Source organism: Mobula birostris, chromosome 3 (assembly GCF_030028105.1).
Source record: "Mobula birostris isolate sMobBir1 chromosome 3, sMobBir1.hap1, whole genome shotgun sequence".
In the NCBI taxonomy this organism is placed as follows: domain Eukaryota; kingdom Metazoa; phylum Chordata; class Chondrichthyes; order Myliobatiformes; family Myliobatidae; genus Mobula; species Mobula birostris.
The window spans coordinates 46945051-46960815 of record NC_092372.1 but is presented as its reverse complement, the minus strand read 5'-3'; the positions used below and the strand labels follow the sequence as shown (position 1 = coordinate 46960815).

The following is a 15765-nucleotide window of genomic DNA, read 5'->3' as shown; positions in this document are numbered from 1 at the left end:
TCATGTACATGTAGAACAGCTTGGGGTTTCCTTAATTCTACTTGCGAAGGCCTTCTCGTGCCCCCTTCTAGCTCTCCTAGTTGATACTTGATCTCCTTCCTGCCTACTTTATTACTCGAGTCCTGTCTGATCTTTACTTCCTAAATATTAGGTATGCTTTCTTCCTCTTGATGAAATATTCTACCTCTTGCCAACCATGGTTTCTTCACCCTACCATCCTTTCTCAGCCTCAGTGGGACAAACCTACCCAGAGCCCCATGCACCCCAAACAAACACCACAATTCTGTTGTGCATTTTCCGCAAATACATTAGTTCCCAATTTATGTTCCCAAATTTCTGCCTAATAGCACTTTTATTCCCCCTCCCTCAATTAAATCTTTTCCTGTACAGTCTGCTGCACTTCCTGTACAAAGCTACGGTAAAGGCCAGGAGGTTCTAGTCACTGTCTCCAAGCTGCTCTGTCACCTGACTAGGCTCATTGCCGAGTACTAGATCTGGTATGGCTTCTGCTCTGGTTGTCCTGTCTACATATTGTGTCAGGAACTCTTTCTGGATACACCTACCAAATTTTGCCCATTTAAACTTTTTACACTATGGAGATACCAATCCTTTGGGGAAGTTGAAGTCCCTCACGACTACAACCCTGTTATTTTTGCACTTTTCCAAAATCTGCCCTCTGTGCCCTGATCTGCTCCTGAATATGTCTGGGGGAGGGGCTGGTGTCTGTAGAATATTCAATATTGATACCTCCCTGTTTTTGACAGCAGAGATGATTTCGCCACAATGTATTCCCTTTCTGCAGCTGTGATACTACCCCTGATTAGCAATGCCCTCCCCCAACTCTTACATCCCTCTCTGTCCCTTTTGAAACATCAAACATCAGCAGCCATTCTGTCCTTGTGACAGCCAAGTCTCTGTAATGGCCGCAACGATGCAGTTCCATGTTCATCACCTTTGTTCCTGATAGTTTTCACATTAAAATACACATTTCAACCCATCCAACTCACAACAAACATGCCTTGTCCACTGCCTATCCTTCCTTAAAGTCTCTACACTTTACATCAACTGCTCTATTCTCTAACCTATCACTCTAGTTCCCATCCCCTGCCAGCCCAGTTTAAACACTCCCCAATAGCTTGATAACAAACTGGCCTGCAAGGAAGTGGTTGCTTCCCTGAATTCAGGTCTAACTTGTCCCTTTATACTTTCCCTAGCAGGGATCCGAATGATCCACAATCTGAAACTATCCCCTGCAGCAATTCTTCAGCCACACATTTACCTGCCATATCCTACTCTTGCCTTCACTGGTACATGGATTTCTAATTTCTAATCTTAACTGTTTAAGATCAGGAATGAAAATCCCATGTACTTTGAGTTCAAATGAGGGGTTTTAACCTTAAACGTCGGCTGTCCATTTCCCTCCACAGATACTGAGTTTCTCCAGCAGTACATTATTTTTGTTACTCTGGATTCCAGCACCTGCAGTCTCTTAAAGGCCCATTAATTTGCTTAATACTTTTTCCTCTCAAGATGGGGCTTTAAAGTTTTCTTCCCCCATGTGAGATTGAAAAGCGTTTGGAGTAAGAGTAATGTCAGAGTTGTAATAGGGGAATTCAATATGCAAGAGGATTAGGAAAATCAGGTTGGTGTCAGATTGCAAGAGGGAATTTGTTGAATGCCTACGAGGTGGCTTTTTAGAGCAATTTGTTCTTGAGCCTGCTAGGGGAAAGCTTATCTTAGATTGGGTGTTGTGTAATAATTCCAATTTTATTGGTCAGCTGAATGTAAAGGAACCCTGAGGCCGTGATCGTAATATGATTGAATTTGTACTGAAATATTTTTTTTCGTGTGTCGCACCAGACAGTCAGCCATTCTTGTCTGGCGCGTGGTGTCAGGATTGGTCTCCTTTCAGATTAACCGGGTCATGATATGAACATTCCTGACGCGACCCTTTTTAACGAGGCCGAGTGGCTAGCTCGACGCTCAACCCGGCATGGATGGAAAGGGTGCTCAGGGGTGGCCTGACTTGGATTCGAACACGGGAGCCTTTGCTCCGGAGTCCAGCGCTGATGCCATTGTGCCACCAGCCGGCCCACTGCAATTTAAGAGTGAGAAGAAAATGTATCAGTATCGCAAAGGAATAAAGGGAATTACAGAGGCATGAGAGAGGAGCTTGCCCAGGTGGATTGGAGTGGGATACTGGTGAGGATGACAGAAGAGCAGAGATGGCTGGAATTTCTGGGAACAGTTTCCAAGGTCCAGGATAGGTGTATCCCACAGAAGTTCTCAAATTGCAGAGCGAGACAACTGTGGCTGACAAGGGAAGTTAAGGACTGCATAAAAGCCAAAGAGGGGGCATACAAGCTAGCAAAACTGAGTGGGAAGTTGGATGATTGGGAAGCTTTGAAAATCCAACAAGAGGCAACTGCAAAAGCTATAAGAAGGGAAGAGATGAAATATGAGGGCAGACAAGCCAGTAATATAAAGCAGATAACAAAAGATTTTTCAGTTATATTAAGAGTAAAAGGGAGGCAAGAATTGATATTAGATTACTGGAAAACTATGCTGTTCAGGTGGTAATGGGGGACAAAGAAATGGCAGATGAACTTAAGTACTTTGCTTCAGTCTTTACTGTGGAAGACAACGGTATGGCAGAGGTTGTGAGTGTCAGGGAGCAGAAATGAGTGCCATTGCTGTTACGAAAGAAAAGTGCTAGGCAAACTCAAAGGTCTTGAGGTGGATAAATCAACTGGACCAGATGAACTACGTCCCAGAGTCCTGGGAGAGTTTGCTGAAGAGAACAGATGGATTGGTCATGATCTTTCAAGAATCACTTTATTCTGGCATGGTCCCAGACAACTAGAAGATTGCAAATGTCACTCCACCCTTAAGGAAGGAAGGCAAAAGAAAGGAAATTGTTGCCCAGTTAGTCTAACCTCAGTAGTTGGGAAAGTGTTGGAGTCTATTATTAAGGATAAGGTTTCAGATGAGGAGACTAATGATAAAATAAGTCAAAGTCAGCGTGGTTTCTGTAAAGGGAAATCTTGCCTGGCAAATCTGGTGGAGTTCTTCGAGGAAGTAACAAGCAGGGTGGACAAAGCAGAGGCAGTGGATGTCATCTACTTGTATTTTCAGAAGGTTTTTGATAAGGTACCTCACATAAGCCTGCTTAACAAGATAAAATATGGTGTTATAGGAAAGATACTGGCATGGATAGAGGAATGGCTAATGAGCAGGAGGCAGTATTGGGACCGCTATTTTTCCACATTGTTTGCCAATGGTTTAGATAGTGGAATTGGCTCTGTGACAAAGTTTGCAGATGATACGAGATGGTTGGAGTGGCATGTAGTGTTGAAACAATGTAATTGCAGCAGGACTTGGACAAATTGGAAGAATGGGCAAAAAAAGTGGCAAATGAAATAGTGTTGGGAAATGTATGACACAACATTTTGGTAAAAGAAACAATAGTGCAGACTATCTAAATGGGTAGAAGATTCAAACATCAGATGCAGAGGGGCTTGGGAGTCCTCGTGCAAAACTCCTAGAAGGTTAAATTACATGTTGAGCCTCTGGTAAAGAAGGCAAATGCAATGTTGGCATTTATTTCAAGGGGAATAGAAAAACGAGGAGATAATGCTGAGACACGAGGAATCTGCAGATGCTGGAAATCCAAGCAACACCCACACCATGCTGATTGAAGCACCTTCAATTACTCCAAAAGACTGAGGTTTGGTAAAATACTGAAAGGCTTTTATTCGCTGTACAATACGACCTCCACAGTGAGTGTCTGCCCCCGGACTGAGGGGGAGGGGCAAGGCGAACACCTTTATACAGGATTCTGTAGCAGGAGCCACAGGGGCAGTCAGGGGTGTGTCCAGACAGGCAACCGAGTTACAACATATATACATGGTTTACCACACTGGTGGAACGCAGCAGACTAGGCAGTATCTAGGAAGGAGTACAGTTGACGTTTCGGGCCGAGACCCAGCTCTTGGCTCCATCCCTCCCCCTCCTGTCTTCTCCTATCATTGTGGATCTCTCCCTTCCCCTCCCACTTTCAAATCTCTTCCTATCTCTTCTTTCAGTTAGTCCTGACGAAGGGTCTTGGCCTGAAACGTTGACTGTACTTCCTAGATGCTGCCTGGCCTGCTGCATTCCACCAGCATTTTGTGTGACATAATGCTGAGGCTTTATAAGATACTAGTAAGGCCGCACTGAGAATATTGTCAACACTTCTGGGGCCCCATATCTCAGAAACAGTGTGTTCTCATTGGAGAGAGTCCAGAGGAATTTTGCAAGGATGATTTCAGGAATGAAGGGGTTAACATGAGGCGCGTTTGGTACCTTTGGGCCTGTACCTACTGGAATCGAGAAGAATGCATGGGGATCTCTTTGAAACCTATTGAATGTTGAAAGGACTAGATAAGGTGGATGTAGAGAGGATGTTTCCTCGGGTGGGGGTAAAGCCTCAAAATTGAGGAGTAACCTTTAGAATAGAAGTAAGGAGGAATTTTTAAAAATTTATTTATATAAAAAAATTCCTCCTATATATAGGTAGAGATAGAGAGATATAGAGATAGATATATCCAGAGATAAGTGAATCTGTGGAATGCTCTCCCACATACCGCGGTGAAGGCCAAGTCCATGGCTATATTCAAAGCGGAAGTTGATCAATTCCTGATTGGTTGGAGCATCAAGGGATATGGCGGAGTGACTCGATAGGCTGAATGGCCTAATGCTGCTGCTCTGTCTTGTGCTCTTGATTGTTCGTTGTTGTTGGGGTGGTGTTTGTGACCTTTACCGTGAAAGCGGATACAACATTTTGAATCTGTCATTTGTTTCCTTGTTTTCCTTCTAAAGGAACAGGATTTACTTAATTATTCTTCCTTTTTCCCCAAGAATTTCTCTTTGGGATTTTTTTTTTCACACTTTCATGTCACTGTTGTCATGTTGTTATTCTGTTTGAAGGTGTTTTGGCCCCAGGTTTCCTATAATGGTTTGCACAGAATTAATGCACCTTTATCTTTTAAGTTGTTAGGTAAATCTTGTTTGAAAGGAAATCTAATATGATCTGCATCCATTTGGGTTCAACACTATTCTTGCATTTAGGAAATCTGGTTTCAGTCCCTTAAGAAGGATAAAGATCCCTCATTAAATTGACCTGCCTTTGTTACTGAATTTAGATTTTCAGAGAAAGTCAAACTGCTTCTCATTGGTGGCATTTTTTTTTAAAGCGCACAATGCATGCTTAGAACCTTTTATACTACTTTCCTTGAATCATCTATCTTAGTATTTACTTGTCTTGAATTATGAATCAAGTTTGGTAATCTGATATTCAATATTTGGTGTATTTTAGTTATCTATATAATCTGGTTTCTTTTGACATTTGGTCACCATTCAGTTTTGCTCCTTAAGCACATGTTAAATATTTCAAGTTCAAAGTTTTATGGACAAAACCTTATTTGATTATTTAATAAGATAAAACTTTATTTATTCTGAAGGAAATTACTATTATAAGGTTGCTTGGTCAGAAATGTATAATTTAAAATATAAAATAATAGCCTGGAGTGTAAACATCATTGACCTATTTATTGTGTTCTACTTTTTGGAAACTATTAATTCAGTTACACACACACAATTGCTGGAGGAACTCAGTGGGCCAGGTAGCATTTATTTGGGGCCCGGGGGGGAACCACGGGGACAGTTGATGTTTTGGGCCAAAACCCTTCGGCAGGATTCGACCATGTTGACTGTTTATTTTTACCTCGGGTGCTGCCTGGCCTGCTGAGTTCCTCCAGCATTTTGTGTGTGTTGCTCGGATTTCCAGCATTTGCAGATTTTTCTCTTGTTTGCTAATTATTTCAGTTATTTTGGTTTCTCACCTTTCTGAATATTTTTTCTGTATGTTGCAGAACTAAAACACAATACCATATTTTAATCAAAAAAAATCTACTTCTGGATGTACTTCTGAGGAATGAGCTTTTGTAAGCTACCTGATGCTATTACAATTTAATTACTATTTAGATGGTGTCATTGCAGATGAATTCCTTAAATCGATGATTGACATGGTGGAAGAAAATATTCCCATGCCTAGCTCAGCACATTCCATCTCTCCATGCAAGACAGACTGGGAAGAATAGAATGTCGTATGCAATACTTGTTTTCTGACAGATGTCCAGTCCTTAGTTTAGACCATATTCTATTACTGAGTTTCTTTTCTCTCTTTTTGTTAATTGCTTTTCCTGCACTCGCCAGGCTAAAACCTGATGCATGACAATGAATATTAGAAAATAGGAAATTGTCTACTTCCAAGGTGGTTGGGAGGAAAAAAAAGGAATATTTTTTGAATGGTCATTCAGATGGAAGAGTGAAGATTTCATTGTCCAGATGCAGACTTTCCTCAAAACTGGTACACAAGTGCAAAAGGTTGAATGAACCATTCACCCTTCATGGGAGTAGTCACAAATCCTGACATTAATGTACAGTGGTTTATTTTACAGAAATTCACTGTGAACATTGTTTAGTTGTAGGTACTACACAAGGACAGTGATCTTGTTTTGGCAAAATAATTCTTTAGAGTACATTAATAGATGGATGAATGAAGTTGAATGTTCCATTCATTGAATGTGTGCAGAAAGCTCCTCAAGCAGAGGTGTAAGATGGTCATCAAGAAGAGATCAGGTCTAGGTTAAAGTAGCAAAGTGTTTCAGACAGATGAGAAAACCCTGATGTGACGGGTACCTTTATGGAAAGCTCAGCATGTTTCCTGTATTTTGTTTCTTTCATGAAACAAAAGATTACGAAAGGTTTATTTAAAAAAAAAAAACACAAAAAAAAAACTAGGTAATGATAGGAATCTAAAAGATTGTAAGGCTAGCAGGAAGGAGTTTAAGAATGAAATTAGGAGAGCCAGAAGGGGCCATGAGAAGGCATTGGTGGACAGGATTAAGGAAAACCCCAAGCATTCTATGAGTATGTGAAGAGCAAGAGGCTAAAATGTGAGAGAATAGGACCAATCCAGTGTGACAGAGGAAAAGTGTGTATGGAACCAGAGGAAATTGCGGAGGTACTTAATGAATACTTCAGTATTCACTGTGGAAAAGGATCTTGGCAATTGTAGGGATGACTTACAGTGGACTGAAAAGCTTGAGCATGTAGATGTTAAGAGGATGTGCTGAAGCTTTTGGAAAGCATCAAGTTGGATAAGTCACCGGGACCTGATGAGATGTACCCCAGGCTACTGCGGGAAGTGAGGGAGGAGATGGCTGAGCCTCTGGCAATGATCTTTACATCATCAATGAGGACGGGAGAGGTTCCAGAGGATTTGTGAATGTTGTTCCGTTATTCAAGAAAGGGAGTAGGGATAGCCCAGGAAATTATAGGCCGGAGAGTCTTACTTCAGTGGTTGATGAGTTGGAGAAGATTCTGAGAGGCAGGATTTATGAACATTTGGAGAGGCAAAATATGATTAGGAATAGTCAGCATGGCTTTGTCAAAGGCAGGTCGTGCTATCGAGCCTGATTGAGTTTTTTGAGGATTTGACTGAACACGTTGATGAAGGTAGAGCCGTAAATGTAGTGTATATGGATTTTAGCAAGGCATTCGATAAGGTACCCCATGCAAAGCTTATTGAGAAAGTAAGGAGGCATGGGATCCAAGGGGACATTGCTTTGTGGATCCAAAATTGGCTTGCCTACAAAGGCAAAAAGTGGTTGTAGATGGGTCATATTCTGTATGGAGGCCGGTGACCAGTGGTGTGCCTCAGGGATCTGTTCTGGGACCCCTACTCTTCGTGATTTTTTTAATATAAATGACCTGGATGAGGAAATGGAGGGATGGGTTAGTAAGTTTGCTGATGACACAAAGGTTGGAGGTGTTGTGGATAGTGTGGAGGGCTGTTAAAGGCTACAGTGGGACATTGATAGGATGCAAAACTGGGCTGAGCATTGGCAGATGGAGTTCAACCCAGATAAGTGAGAGGCTGTTCATTTTGGTAGGTCAACTATGATGGCAGAATGTAGTGTTAATGGTAAGACTCTTGGCTGTGTGGAAGATCAGAGGGATCTTGGGGTCCGAGTCCATAGGACACTCAAAACTGCTGCGCAGGTTGATTCTGTGGTTAAGAAGGCATACGGTGCATTGGCGTTCTTCAATCGTGGGACTGAGTTTAAGAGCCGAGAGGTAATGTTGCAGCTATATAGGACACTGGTCAGACCCCACTTGGAGTACTGTGCTCAATTCTGGTCGCCTCACTACAGGAAGGATGTGGAAACCATAGAAAGGGTGCAGAGGAGAATTACAAGGATGTTGCCTGGACTGGGGAGCATGCCTTATGAGAATAGGTTTAGTGAGCTTGGCCTTTTCTCCTTGGAGTGACGGAGGATGAGAGGTGACCTGATAGAGGTGTACAAGATGATGGGAGGCATTGATCATGTGGATAGTCAGAGGCTTGTCCCCAGGATTGGGATGGCTAACATGAGAGGGCACAGTTTTAAGGTACTTGGAAGTAGGTACAGGTTTCCCCCGCCATCCGAAGGTAGAGTGTTCCTATGAAATGGTTCATAAGCCAGAATGTCGTAAAGTGAAGAAGCAATTACCATTTATTTATATGGGAAAAATTTGTGAGCGTTGTTACATACCTCAAGTAGATCTTGTGACTTTCTTGTGAGAATGATGTAATGGTCTTTTGGAGGTCACCTGATGTAATTTTCCCGCCAATGTGAGGTCACGCGATGACCTGTTCACCATGGTATAAAAGGGAAGACCTCTGACGCAGTTAGTTTTCCAGTTAGAACGTTAATGAGGTACTCCGCTCCACTGCTTATTTGCAGTATGACGCAGTTTTGATTTTAAATGGAGTTTTATGTTCTAATGTAAGATACAGAAGTCTGAGCCAGCAGTTTAACAATCACTGCCAGGTTTGTTAGTGTATCTTTTCAGTAACTTTGGAGAGTGAAGACTTCATCGAAGTAGAGGATATGAAGGATTAAGAGAAGTCGGGAATGTTCAGCAGTTTAGTAAAGGATCGACCTTATTGAGTCTTCGTTGAAGAAGTAGCGACCTGCATTGAAGATAACTCTTGCCAAAAGGGAAGGAAGTTCATGCAAGGTGCTCTCTAGATCAGTTGTAAATTTCCTTCATCATGAATCCTTTGGACAGAACCAACAGGAAAGTCGTGTCTTTGAAGAAATCCTTCTCCAGAGAAGTCTCTCCCAATTGAATGTATAAATCTGTTGGAATTTTGAATTTACTATTTTAAGAACTGTGTTTGACTTTACCGCTTTAAGAACTGTTTTCAAATTTATCGCTTTAAGAATCAGTACCAAGTGACGATTCATTGAATGGCCGCATAGCGGTTAACTTCCGGTGAAGGTTTTTGTTTGTTTTGTGATGTTTATCCGTGTCTAATAAATGTTTGGTTGTTTTTATATAACCTGACTTGGTTGATATTCATTGTTGCCGGTTACATAACAGCGTCGCAGATCCAAAAAAAAACCTACCAAGTCATGCCAAATAACACATAAAATCTAAAATAACAGTAACATATAGTAAAAGCAGGAATGATATAATAAATACACAGCCTATGTAAAGTAGAAATACTTTTCTACAATCATTGTCGCACTGTCCACCGTAGCGAAAATCTCACACAAGCGCTGTTGGCAGAAAATCTTACGCAAGCACTCTCGGAAAAAACACTCTCTCCAGTAACCTTTAAGCTATGAAGCTGCCAAATCATACCAAATAACACATAAAAGTACACAGCCTATATAAAGTAGAAATAATGTATGTACAGTGTAGTATCACTTAGGGGAATTGGGAAGACAGCGCCGAGCACACTGGTGTGTTAGGCTGAGTCGTCGGAGGTTGGGGTGGTGCAGTGGCCCCCACCTTCTGGGCCGCCGACCGATACCGATTCGCGGAGCATGCAGGGGTACAGTGGTAGCCGGTACTCACCCAGCACATCTTTAAGAAAAAAGCCGAAATAAATAAGCTAATTAATTAGGTGCCGCCCGGCACATAAGTGTTGGCCCAGATCAGAAGCGATTGCCGATTGCGTCGCCTCCAATCTGGGCCGACATTTACGTGCCGGGTGGCACCTAATTAATTAGCTTGTTTATTTCGACTTTTTTCTTAAAGATGTGCTGTGTGCCTCCCGGCTACCGCTGCATTCTCCACGAATCGGTGTCTGTCCGTGGCCCGGGGGTTGGGGTGGTGGGACACTGGGGTGTCATCTCATCATCGATCAGGGCAGGCAGGTTATTTTCTTCTATGTCTGCCTGCCTCGATGTTGAAGGTTGAGGTTCATTGTCTACTGTGGCTGATGTGGAAGGCTTGAACATGACAGTATGCTTGACTGCTTAGCCTCGGGCATTTTTCTATCATACAGTTCTTTGTAAGCACTCAAGCCATCCTGCAAATATGCCCTAAGCCTGCGTACCCTTTCAAAATTAAAGTCATACTTTATCATTGCAGCGAAAATCTCACGCAGTTGCTTCACTTTCTGCATTCGGTTTCGATTGTTATCCTTTCCTCTTCCAATTGCATCAGTTCTTCATCTATCAGTTCTTGGTCATGGGATGCCAGAACCTCTTCAACATCATCTTCATTAACTTCCACAAGCCAAACTCACTTTGTCCTTACTTCATTCACCACAATTGAAACGCTTAATTATGTCTAGTTTTACGCTAAGTGTAACACCCTTACGAGCTCTTTTAGGCTCTTCCGATACCTTAGAACTCATCTTGCTAACGGCTGCTCACAAGCACGTGTTTAAGCAATGCTGGCTAGAATGCAGTTCCGAATCCGGGGGAGAGCAGCTGCTTGGGACGTGCGCTGCCTTTTTTTGTAACAGTGAAAACACCTTCTGTTAGTGAAAACAGGTAACTATTGTAGGTCTTTCGTAACAGTGAGGTTTCGTAAAGCGAACGTTCGAAAAGCGGGGGACACCTGTATAGAGGAGATGTCAGGGGTAAGTGTTTCATGCAGAGAGTGGTGAGTGTGTGGAATGGGCTGCTGGCATTGGTGGAGGTAGAAACGATAAGGTCTTTTAAGAGACTCCTGGATAGGTACATGGCGCTTAGAAAAATAGAGGGCTATGGATAAAGCCTAGGTAGTTTTAAGGTAGGGACATGTTCGGCACAGCTTTGTGGGCCGAAGGGCCTGTATTGTGCTGCAAGTTTTCAATATTTCTAATGCATTCCATTGCAGCCTGATAAGGGTTTCATTTCTAACTTTTGTTTGTTTTCAGGCTTTGATTCTGGAATAGACTTGGTTTTAAGAAACAACTGTGTCCTTTTGCCACAAGACGCCTTGATCGTCATCAATTTGTAGTGCGGAAAGAGGAGGTGGTGGAATTGTTTTTTTTACACATTGTATTGGTTAGATGCTTATCATAGCCTGTATGTAGTCCTCATGCAAAACAATTGTATTTAGTGTGGGGAAAGGGTAGATAAATCCTTCACATTCCATATTATTCATTTAAAACTTCAGTACTTCAGAATGCTGAAAGACTTGTTTTAAGTATATCAGGCATACATGCCATGTTAGTATTTGTGAAGATTTGGAGGGATTTGTGTTCAAATGGAATTGTTAAGTTCTCGGAAGAACCTTCGCATTTGTTTAAAATACTTTTTTTTTTCCAAAACCTTTTAAACAATTCCCTCTGATCTGTGGTCCATGTTGTCTTGCAGTTTCTGTGCATTAAATATTATCAGTCTTGTAATAATGTCATAAATACTGCTGAAATAATCTGATTTGACCTTTCAACCCTGGATTATGCCAACTTCTGACATGCAAAGGGATAATAATTAACAGACTGGAGATGCAGAAATGTAATAAAAAGGTGGGAATTTGAGTTCAAATCCTATCATGGCATATTACAGAATAAATTTCCAATTTCTTAATAGAGAGGCTATCTAATCCTTAAGTCAATCATTGACTAGAGACACACTTTACAATGCTGCACCAAGGAGAATACGGAAATGTGTTGTTAATCTGCATCTCTAATAAATATTGGCAGCATGTCAAGCTGTGAATTGTCATATTTGTATAATATAGAAACAGGCCCTTTGGCCCACTGTGTCTATGTTAATACTCATCTTATTTTCCAGCATTTATTCTGATACCTTGCTCATTCAATTTCCTGTCCAAGATGTAGTGTTATTACACCACCACCTCTGACAGACCTTTGCAGATAACCTGTGTGAAAATTTTACCCTTTGGATCTCCTTTAAACTTCCTTCCTGTCTTTAAAATTTTGACTCCTAGTTTAGTCACTCTTACCGTGGGCAACAGTCTCGTTATCTATCTTTTTATACCTCTACGTCACATCTAAACATTGAAAGTATGCATGCAGTGTACAACCCTGAGATTTGTCTTCCACAGACCGTGAAACAAAGAAAAGGCATGGAACCTGTTCAAAGAAAATCATCAAACCTCCTCTCCACATGCAAAAAAAATGCTAATGACCAAGAAGAATGAGAAATGAAATAGGAAACCCAAAATTGAAGTAGTCCAGGCATATGCAGTTCAGTTGAACTCAGTTCAATCTAGCGCTCTTTCATTATGTGCAGGCTGCCCCAATCAAAATGGCAACAAAAAGGAACATTTTCTTTGCAGCGGCAGTAACTGTCCTAGCCTACTGACTCTCAGCTGATAACTCAAGCTTCCAATCCAGACAAGTCTTCTGAGACTTTTCTGCATCCTTCCTAATGTAATTATGGTGAGGTCACCTAAATTGCTGAACTTTTTGTTAATTTTATGCTCATACTTCCTTCCCCACGAGTTGTTTCTTCCATCCTTATAATTGCAATTGTTATTAATCTTATTGACACCATCTACAGAATTTGTCAATTTTAGTTCACTTTTAAATGAATTATGCATGAAATTGAATATTAGTGTTGATCTATTGCCCTGTTTTAAATTTTCTTTTAACCTTCACTCAAGTAGCTGAACTGTGTAGTATGGTTTCTTTAATATGGGCAATTTGATATTAGTCCATTAGTGACCATTTAGTCAATATCCATTTCTTACTTCATCAGACCCCAGTATCTTCCTCAATATCAATTCCACAGTTCTGAACCTTTAGACACTGAGCCAAGTCTAGTTGGGATGGAAATGTCAACTTGTCCATAGCAAACTGCCAACATTTACTTCCATAAAAGCTAACGAGGTCAAGACATGCAAATTGCAATGGACTGCAGCCAGCAAATTTATCAATTTTCTTCACTGCTGGATTCCAATGGAATATGAATTTGGTGAAATTCTTCTGAGGAATCTGTTCTCATTTAATAAGAGATATTAGGTATCTTTGCAGACCATGTTGGATGAATATATCCGTTCACTGCAGGAGGGAAAGAAAAAGATTGAGCTTTGACAGTTTTGTTTTACTTTCTTTGTTACCAACATGTAAGGTGTCAAATGGCTAGAGGACTGCAAACATGGTACATAATGTGATGAATCACTTAATTACTAGCCCGTGAGTCTTAATGTCAGTAGCATTTAAGTCATTAGATAAAAATGTTCCAAAGGGGCAATAACACACACAAAATATTGAAGGAACTCAGCAGGTCAGGCAGCAGAGTTCCTCCAGCATTTTGTGTGTGTTGCTTTGGATTTCCAGCATCTGCAGACTTTCTTGTGTTTATGATCCAAAGGGGCAGTAACTGCATTTGGAAGGGCAGTGATTAATCAAGATTGGCATAGTTTTGGGGAGGTGTCCTATGTGACACATCTGACTTATTTTTTCCAAGAGGTAGCAATCAACCTGATACATTGCTTATTTTTAACATTGTAATGCCTCCTTTCTAGTAAGTTAAATATATCTTCAAACTAATTTTTTAGGGAGTCAGAAGTAAGAAATTGGCATAATCCTGGCTGAGGCAGTTAAAGCTTTGATTTAATTGGTATTCTTCGTGTGGAATGAGCTGCCAGAGGAAGCTATAGTAGCAAGTTCAATGACAATGTCGAAAAGACATCTGGGTAGGTTTATGGGTACAGAAGCTTTGGAGGGATACAAGCAAATGCAGGCACATAAGACTGACTTAGTTGGGCAACTTGGTTAGCATGAGCAAGCTGAACTGAAGGGCCAAAAGGGATTTTGACTCTAGTTTCTTAATTTAAAAAAAAATTATTCAAAATATTTTGTGGTATTAAATTGGAATAATGTCCAAGTGCTGGATTATTAGTGTTTTACTGCATTCTGTGGGGCTCTAGTGTTTACTGTTTAGTTCTTTCTCTTGCCTCATTCTTGCTCAAATGTGTATAAATATGCTCAAAACTCATATATTATGTGCAGGACTGAAGAAGAATTTTGAGTGTTGCTGAAAATGTCTTTCCACGAATTAACATCCAGAGCGATACTTTTATACGATGAATGGATCAAAGATGCAGGTGACTTAGTTGATTTAAGAAATACTGTAAAACTGAGTATGTTATTGTTTCAGATCTTGCATTACTTTTAGACATTGTGTCCATGAAAATCCTTTATCCTTTAAATTTTTGAAAGGTGATCAAGTAGTCTTGCAAAGTTAAGGTATTTCCATTATTTGCTGTAGTTTCCCCAAGACTGTTTCAAATCCAGTGGTTATGTATTACTTTGTACATGGACAACTTGCACAATTTTCTCAGGAGATTTCACGAAACTTACTTTACAAGATATTGTTGGCCATTTGACATTGGACCAACTTGCTGATCTTGGTGTCAGCCATTAATCACCAAAGGGAATAATTTGATCAAAATAATCCTAGTATTGTAAGATGTGAATGAGTTTTCCCTGTTGCATTGATTTAATAACTGGAAAATAGGGAACGCTGTCAATTGAGGTGCTGTTCTTTGCATCAAATTTTCCAAAACAAGTGAGACCAGTACTGACAGCAAGTTTGTGTTTCCCCCTATATGTATTGATCACAAGGCCTTCAGAAATTGAAGTATTAATCAACCAATCTGGGAGCAATAAAAGTTCCAAACTATTATGAGAAACCAATATTAAATTCACTGTTTCTGAACTAAATTGATGTTATTTTGTAGATCCCAGAGTTGAAGACTGGCCAATGATGTCTTCACCCCTGCCACAAACAATAATCATTGGTGCTTATATCTACTTTGTCACAGTGTTTGGACCAAAATTTATGGAGAACAGAAAGCCTTTGAACTTGAAGCAAGTAATGATTGTATACAATTTTTCCATGGTGATCTTTTCAAAGTATATGTGTTATGAAGTAAGTATTTTTGACTGTAATTTACTTTGAAAAGACACTTGCTAATTTGACAGTTGTATTTTTAACTTTGGAATTCCTTTCTATAAGATGTAAATGTACTTGTTTATCCAGTAGATTGTCCTTTGTTCCCAGAAAGCTCTCAAGTGTTTCTATTAACTAATTCAAATTCTAGATTCTGTGTATACAGGACACAATTGCATTGCCATCAAGTATGAAAGGTGCAGGTTTAGGCTTCTTGTGTCCTTTGATTCTGCTCACCGTTAATATGATCATATTGATTAGATATTGGCCTTGCCATTATTCTGGAATTTAATAGACCAACATTTTCCCCCCCTTTTAGTTGCACAGTTTGGTCTCCTAAACTCATGTACAAATCATTTAATCAATGTCAGCCATTTACACTTTGCAGAACATCAAATAGGTCATCACTTTCTGTACAAGAATATTTCAACAAGTTCAGTCACTTTGAAATGCCTGAGTGTTAAATATGGATGACAACAGTGATATCTGGGCCATTATGTCAAATGAAGCAACATGAAGTATTTTA

The 15765-nt window shown here is 40.5% G+C and overlaps 1 protein-coding gene across 3 annotated transcripts in view; it reads left to right on the top strand.

Annotated features, from left to right (window-relative positions):
• The window catches only part of elovl7a (ELOVL fatty acid elongase 7a), a 44067-nt gene that overhangs the window by 8129 nt on the left and 20173 nt on the right, over positions 1-15765 (top strand). Inside the window, exons 2-4 of one of the 3 annotated variants that reach the window (XM_072252576.1) lie at positions 11249-11345; positions 14297-14391; positions 15112-15218. In XM_072252576.1, the coding sequence (XP_072108677.1) occupies positions 14328-14391; positions 15112-15218 (171 nt within the window). In that variant the 5' untranslated portion in view covers positions 11249-11345; positions 14297-14327. Of the gene's footprint in view, positions 1-11248; positions 11346-14296; positions 14392-15027; positions 15219-15765 lie in introns of all 3 variants that reach the window. The other 2 variants (XM_072252574.1, XM_072252575.1) reach the window with 2 other exon arrangements.